The sequence below is a fragment of the Oreochromis niloticus genome, linkage group LG3 (genome assembly GCF_001858045.2).
Source record: "Oreochromis niloticus isolate F11D_XX linkage group LG3, O_niloticus_UMD_NMBU, whole genome shotgun sequence".
NCBI classification, from domain to species: domain Eukaryota; kingdom Metazoa; phylum Chordata; class Actinopteri; order Cichliformes; family Cichlidae; genus Oreochromis; species Oreochromis niloticus.
The window spans coordinates 79,834,247-79,842,218 of record NC_031967.2 but is presented as its reverse complement, the minus strand read 5'-3'; the positions used below and the strand labels follow the sequence as shown (position 1 = coordinate 79,842,218).

Genomic DNA, 7,972 nt, shown 5'->3' with positions numbered 1-7,972 from the left:
GGCAAAATTAGAGCCAAAATGTCACCTTCACTTCCAAATGGCGGACTTCCTGTTGGGCTTGCGTCAATGGTCCCACTGACTTTTTTGTTCGTCTTGGCATGATACACATATGTGCCAAATTTCATACATGTAGCTAAAACGATGTGTTCGTAGGGCTGCATTTAACAAGGCATAGGTGGCGCTACAGAGCCATTTCCCAGTGCTCATATGTAAAACCATTAAAATACAAAATTTTTCACCAGACCTGGCATGTGTGCAAAATTCCAAGAGTTTTCGAGCATGTTAAAGCCCTCAAAAAGGCCCTTCTTTTGCCTGAATAATAATAATAATAAGAAACGGAGCAGATACAATAGGGCCTTCGCACTCTCGGTGCTCGGGCCCTAATAATAATAATAAACAGAGCAGATACAATAGGGCCTTCGCACTCTCAGTGCTCGGGCCCTAACAATAATAATAATAATAATAATAATAATAATAATAAGAAACAGAGCAGATACAATAGGGCCTTCGCACTCTCGGTGCTCGGGCCCTAATTACAATGTCATAGCTGTGGACAGCAGTTGTGTTGGACAAGTGGAGGTTGAGGTACCACCTGTAAATGTGGACAGTGGTGATCGGACAGACAGCATCACAGAAGCTAAAGGGCAGACGAAGGATTGTGTGTGCAATGAACAGGGCAGAGCAGAAATAAACACAACACTGCTTGATAAGATTGTTAAGGTTTGCTGTGTTTTGGTGAATATGTGCCCCAGTGTGGTTGTATCAGACAACGAACCAACGTAAGAGCTAGACAAACAAATAAAACAATTGCCATGTTATTAATGTAACACCATTTTAACCGCTCATTACGCTGGTCTAACCGTTTTCTATTAAACTATACAATACATGTCGTGCGTTTCACATTATTCAAATTAAATCATGTACATTACAAACCTTGTTCCCCTGTCGACTGTAGCTAGAACCATTGATTTTTATACAGTTTAACCGTGTCCTTCTCTCCCTTTTCTCCGTTAGCATTAGTTTTCCGCTTTCTTCCGTCTTTTTTGTGCATCAAGCTAGTTACCGTTACATCGTTCACTTCCGGTCACACAGGAAGTTACCACAATAAAAGCACAAACGTTATATTACGTGTACATGAGCTAGCTTTACATATCCGCCGTTACACTCCCACCAAATTATTTGCTGTTACAAACAAAATAAAACACAAATAATTTCCAAACAGGTAACTTAACAATGATAATACCTATTTATATGCAACAACTACTTTTCATTGCACTTTAACTTCTTACAACATTTTGCTCTTCACAACAGCAGAACCAACTTATGAACTGGGCGTTCTACTGTAGACATCTTATGTAAACGTTCACCCTTTTTACTAAGGTTTCTGTCTGCAAAGGTTACTTTGACCTTTCTCACAAGTCCATCTTCATCTGTTATGGTGTCCACAACTCTACCAAATCTCCATTGGGATCGTGGCAGTATTTCATCCTTGTCCATCACTATGTCACCTACTTGCATATTCCCTTTAGCAGCATGCCATCTCTGCCGAACCCTGATGTTGTGAAGATATTCTCTCTTCCATCTGCTCCAAAATTGCTCTGTTAGGTATTGTACCTGGCGCCATTGCTTTCGAGCATACAGATCCTCTTTAACAAACTGTCCTGGAGGAGGCAAGGCTGTTGTGGTTTTCATAGTTAGGAGATGATTTGGAGTTATTGGTTTCAAACTGTTTGGATCATTGAGATTGTCTGTCGTCAACGGGCGGCTGTTTACTATTGCAGCTGCTTCATAGAGAAAGGTTCTGAGCGATGAATCAGTGAGTCGTCTCTTTGCGAGAGCAAGTGTGGCGTTGAGGACGTTTCTCACAGTCCGAATTTGTCGTTCCCATACTCCACCTGCGTGACTAGCATGGGGTGTGTTAAACACAAAATCACATTGTTTTTCAGATAGAAAGGTTGTCAGTTTTTTATTTCATTCAGTGCTGCGCACAGTTCATTTTTGGCACCTACAAAGTTAGTACCTCGATCACATTTTATTTGTCTGACAGAGCCTCTCAGAGCTATAAAGCACCTTAGTCCATTAATGAAACCGTCCGTAGTCAGGTCTTCTAACATTTCTACGTGTACTGCTCGTAAATAGAAACAAGTGAAAAGGAGAGCGTACCTTTTGTTTTCTTTTCTTGCTTGTTTGGTTAGGAACGGGCCGAAAACATCCATACCACAGTATGTGAAAGGCGGAGATTGTTCGACTCTTTCTGTGGGGAGATCTTTCATTTTTTGTCCTTCCACAGCTCTTCTTAGTCTCCGACACGTCACACACTGATGGATGTAGTCTGATACTGTTTGACTTAACTTGGGAATCCAATAACCGCTGGACCGTATTTCGTTCATTGTGAAGCTCTTTCCTTGATGGTTTGTTCTTTTGTGACAGTGAGCGATTATGAGTTTTGTAATATGATGGTCTCTTGGAATGACAGTTGGATGTTTGAACGTGTTAGGAAGCGATGAGTGTTGCAGCCTTCCTCCCACCTTGAGCACATTGTCTTCGTCCAAGAAAGGATCCAAGTTGTACATTTTGTTGCTCTCATGTAGTGCCTTTCCTTTGCTTAATGTCTTTATCTCATCTGAAAATGTTAGTCCTTGTAAGTCTTTGATAATCACCATTTCAGCGTTTTGTCTTTCAGTTACAGTGCTGAGTGACTTTGATTTGTCTCTGAGTAGGAACCGTTTGAGACGTGCTATGGCACTGACAGCGTGTGACCAGGATGAGAATCTTGTGAGACGGTCACAGAGACTTCTGTGTTCTGTAGTTTGGCTGTTGAGTGTTTGCACTTTTCTCACCTCTGGATCTCCCACCAAAAGTTCAATAGACTCTTTAGTTGGAAGATTTAACTTCTTTTCCCATAAGAATTGAGGGTCTGTGAGCCAGTTTGATGATAGCAGTTCCCCTACTGATGTGCCTCTTGATGCTATGTCAGCGGGATTTTCACTCGTCGGTACATAGAACCATTGCCGTGGTGCAGCATTGTTTCGTGTCTCACCTTCAGGTCCATTATCATTAGTCTCTTCAACGTCAACCCTTTGTATAATGTCATTCATGTATGTGACACAGTCCTTTTTGTATTTTTCATCACACATTAGTTTACTGTTGAGCTTATTGAGTCTGCTCTCGGTGAGTTGTCTGTTATCTGGCATTTGTGGCCTTTCTTTAAATGGCAATGGCATTTCATAATGTCCCTTCTCTGTTTGTGTTATGCCTTGTTCAAGTTTCTCAAGAAACCTAAGGTCGTCTTGAGACACCATCTTTTCGTTTATTTCGTTTTCTTTAAAGTCCTTTTCTAGTGCACGTATTGCATCTGCAGGAGTACATGGAGGCATTTCTTTAACAGTTATTCTGTGACAGAGACTCCTTGTTGTCTCTAATGCATTGCATGGCACTGAGTTGCCAACTATGCTCCATCCTAAATCAGTTTGGATGGCATATGGCTCATTGTCTTTGCCTAAGATCACTTGTCTGGGCGCCAGAGCTTGGGGACAAGTATAACCAATCAGGAGACTCACCTCACAACTGAGGAGCGGTGGGATCTCATCTACGATGGATGACAAATGACTCCACAGTTTTGCTGTTTCACATGTTGGTATGTGTTCTCTATTTGCAGGTATGTAGTCCTTTGTATAAGCAGTTGGGAGCCTTAGCACTGTTGCTGAATTGTAACCTCTTACTAGAAGATCACACACCTTTCCGCTGCTTACTACTGCGTTTTTACCCATCATTGTGGTTAGTTTGAGTTTTACAGGGCACACATTTGCTTGCAGTTTCTGTGTTACATCCTGATCTATAAAAACTGTGTCACTCTGTGTGTCTAGTAGCGCATAGACTAGTTTTTCCCTTTGTGGATTAGCAGCCGTTGAGACCCATACTGGGACTATCATGGAGGTACTGACTGTGTGTTCTGCTCTAGCGACATTTAACGCCATGGCTGTTGCACTTTCAGGTGAGTTCCCTTGTGTTGCGTTGTCTATACTCACTTGATCTTGCCTTTCTCTTTGCAGACTAATGCTGTAGTTCTCATCGTGAAGACAGGTCGGGTGTCTCTTAGTGCAGGTTTCACAAGTGAGGCGCCGTCTGCAGTCCTTAGCACTATGACCTTGTTTTAAACAACCATAACAATGCTTATTATCCTTTACATGTTTCCTTTTCATTTCCAGAGTCATTTGCAGGAAGTCTGGGCACTTTATAAGTGGATGCGACTCTTGGCACAGTGTGCATGAAGAATTGTTGTGTATTTTAGTCTTTGCATCTCGTTCAGTTGTGTTAATGTTGAATACACTTGCCTTGTTTCTTTTGACTTCTCTTGTGTTTCTTTTGTCATCATTCGTTTCCGTAGAGCGAAGTGCATGTATGGAAGTGACTGGGTTGCATGCTACTTCTGCTTCAAGTGAGAGAAAGGAGGCAAATTCACTGAAGCTGGGGAATTCACCACCGTCCATGAGTATCTTTGTTACATGCCTGTTCCATCTTGTGTTTATCCAGTCTGGCAGTTTATGCAACAGTTTCTGATTTTCTTCACAGTCATTGAGTATTTGTAGTCCTTTCACATGAGGCATGGCAAGTGTGCATGCATTCACAAAATCAGCAAAGTTCCTTAGCCCATCAGCATCTCTCGACTGTATTTTAGGCCAACCAGATAACTTCTCTCTAAATGCCCTTTGTAGCACAAATGGCTGGCCATACCTTTGGTTTAACTTTGTCCAAGCGTCGTTATATGCTTCTTCATCATTTCTGAAGAAAGTCCCTTCAAGGCACTTGCGAGCTGAGCCAGTTACATACCTTTTTAGATAGTACAGTTTATCTGCTGCTGCCATGCCAGTTTGTTCAATAAGTGACATGAAAGTGGATTTCCATTCAATAAATTTTATTGGCTCACCACTAAACATTGTTGGTTCTGGCGTGGGGAGTCTATTTATTCTTATGCTGTCTTGTACCGCCTGCGCAAGCTGGCTGACGCTAGGAGGGGCTGTTGGCGCCGGTATGGTGCATGATGGTACAGTGTGTTTGGGTGTATGCTCTGGGTTCACCCTTTCCGTCTTTACTGAATATGCATCATCAAGTTGCGATAACTCTCTGTTGTAGACGTCCAACCTGGCGCGAGCGGCTTCCACCTCCCTTTCGGCTTTCAGGCGTTCCAACTCTGATGTTTGAACTGCCATTTGTTTCTTATGCTCCTCTTCTAGAGCCTTTATCTTTTCCTTTTGTCTTTGTTCCTCTTGTACAATCTTGTACTCCGCTTCTTTCGCTGCTAGTTCTGCTGCTGCATCTGCTCGTTTTGAAGCAAGATGTGAGGCTGAAGACAGTTGGCTACGTTTCGATGCTGCAGTTGAACCATAGATGGATTGGGCATAATCATGTTCTAATAGTCTGCGTAGACGTTTTCTTTCATATTCTGCATCAAAGTCTCCATCTACACCACTTATTCTTTCCAGGATGACTTTCACAATGTCATGAGTAACTGCTTCACATGCATCGGTTTTTCTTCGTATGTCTGATGAAGGTGCAATGTGACTTCTCATTTCAGTGTACAACTTTAGCAGTTCATCTTTTCTTTGCTCTACATCATCTGCAAGATCTGCCATTTCTTTCTCTGAAATGTCCAACTTTAATCTTTCTCTTGTTTCTCGCACTCGTATTTTCCATTGTTCATAAAGAGTTAATAGTCTTTTTTCTTTTTTACTTATCTCTTCTCTCTGATAAGTTAGCATTTTTTCTGTTGGCACCTTGGCTCTTTCTGAACGCCTTGGAACCGCGGAGTCACTTTGAGCTTTATCTTGCAGCTCATTTAATATTTTTTCTTTGTTTGCAAACTGTTCGTTAATGTCTTCTTCTGAATCCTCCATTTTAACTTTATTTTCCTTATGCCTTTCACCGTTTTATTCTCTGACCTGCATCTGCCATCCGCTGGACGTCGTGGGAATTGTCGTTAAACCTTGAGCCCTCGTGGTGTAGCAAAATGGCGGCGGTCAAGCTCTTACTGTAGCATCCAGTCGAACTGAGAAGGCCAGAACTGATGGTTGTTGAATGACCTTTATTGTTCCTTGCCGTGTATCAGACAACGAACCAACGTAAGAGCTAGACAAACAAATAAAACAATTGCCATGTTATTAATGTAACACCATTTTAACCGCTCATTACGCTGGTCTAACCGTTTTCTATTAAACTATACAATACATGTCGTGCGTTTCACATTATTCAAATTAAATCATGTACATTACAAACCTTGTTCCCCTGTCGACTGTAGCTAGAACCATTGATTTTTATACAGTTTAACCGTGTCCTTCTCTCCCTTTTCTCCGTTAGCATTAGTTTTCCGCTTTCTTCCGTCTTTTTTGTGCATCAAGCTAGTTACCGTTATATCGTTCACTTCCGGTCACACAGGAAGTTACCACAATAAAAGCACAAACGTTATATTACGTGTACATGAGCTAGCTTTACATATCCGCCGTTACACATGTTTTTTTTTTTTATTCTTGATCTTATCACATGTACTTAGCAAGTACATAGAAATGAAATGCAAACTATTTACATGGCAACACACAGCTGGCATCAATCTTGAACCACAAAATGAAACATTACAGGCTATTTAGAGCAGCACGTTGTTTGGAGAAGTATTTCCCAACAAGTTCAGGAAGACACACTTTAAGAAAGAAGTCTTGTGCTTGCTTTAAACGTGGTTCCCAGAAATCCACATCAGGGAAGATGCATATGACAGGTCTCTCTGTGTCCACACAACGAGGTCACGGTGCAGTTTCATTCAGTCGTTGTGAGTGCAGTACCTGAAACACACAAAAACCACTTTTAATAAAAGGTCTGTAATGAACCAAGGCTAATATAGATGGTTTGGCTGTACGTGCAAATCAAAAACTGTAACAAGGAAGTTGTTTAGAAAGTTATCATGTTATCACGACAACGTACAGTTGTCGCAGCGTGGAGGCATAAAGATGGACAAATCTTGCACCCAGCCATTCGTGAATTGGATGTGGGCCTCCAGTTATTTATAATTCTTAAACTGGTTTGCTGTGTATGCGCTGACTCCACAGACAAGGTATGCAAAGATCGGGATAGGACAAAGGCGGTAAGATAAAATTAGTGGACATGACAGGTGTGTGATTCATCTGGAAGTTATGTGCGGATTAGTGTACAATGAGAGCAATTTAGTATGTTTTTAGAGGCCCATGAGCAGTGTTGGTGCCCAGTCTGGATTTGTTACATCCATTTCATATGCTGGTTTGCCTGCAATAATGCTAAATCATAAGCTACTCAGTCGACATGATGACATGACGTGGTTCTGCAGCGTCACACATTAGCATGTTTTATCTCATTATCTATGACCTCAGCACATTGAAAATAACACTAAAAGCATTTTAATAGTGATATGAATTAATTTAGAACTCACCGGAAAGAAGATGCGGAGACCAAACCAACAAAAAGCTGGGGATTGCACAGAACTCGATCCGCTCGTCTCACCGCTGCAATGCAAGCCTGACGTCTTTGTTTAGTAATATCGGATACATGGGATCCCTCACGTTGCCTCCAGGTTGAAAAACGATGAAAAGAGAGCCCATTATCCAGCTTCTTGCCTTCACGATCGTGTGATCAAACGTTGCAACTGATAACACAACACGTACGAACCATAGCTGAAGCTGTATCCTGTGTCTAGCCTACTGTCATGGCGGAAAGGGGCGTGACCCACCTCCAGTGACATCACGCTCCAAAGCCCTATAGTCATTTTTACTTGGAAAAACCCTTTCAGCTAAATTAAAATAATCTATTGTTTAAACTCTTGTCCTAGTTCAGTTGACTTAGGTTTTTTAGTTAATTCAAATACTTTAGTAGTTCTTTTAACTACTAAAGTATTTGGAAATGTAGGAATCTGTTTTAAGAATCTATTTTAACTTAACTAACATAATCTGTTAGC

General features: G+C 41.4%; 1 protein-coding gene across 2 annotated transcripts; it reads right to left on the bottom strand.

The window, feature by feature from the left end:
* Positions 1–758: 758 nt before the first annotated feature.
* On the bottom strand, positions 759–6,543 carry LOC109196819 (uncharacterized). Of its 2 annotated transcripts, none has more exons than XR_003214564.1 (2): positions 934–6,543; positions 759–786 (listed from the first exon to the last, which is right to left on the bottom strand). XR_003214564.1 is itself a non-coding variant. In XM_025899681.1 (2 exons), the coding sequence occupies exon 2, from the start codon at positions 5,892–5,894 to the stop codon at positions 1,959–1,961; it is 3,936 nt and encodes a 1,311-aa protein (XP_025755466.1). In that variant the 5' UTR covers positions 5,895–6,126; positions 6,274–6,543; the 3' UTR covers positions 793–1,958. The 2 variants fall into 2 exon arrangements, 1 of the variants encoding a protein (XP_025755466.1); XM_025899681.1 differs by lacking the exon at positions 759–786 and having other exon boundaries at positions 793–6,126; positions 6,274–6,543.
* Positions 6,544–7,972: the final 1,429 nt, after the last annotated feature.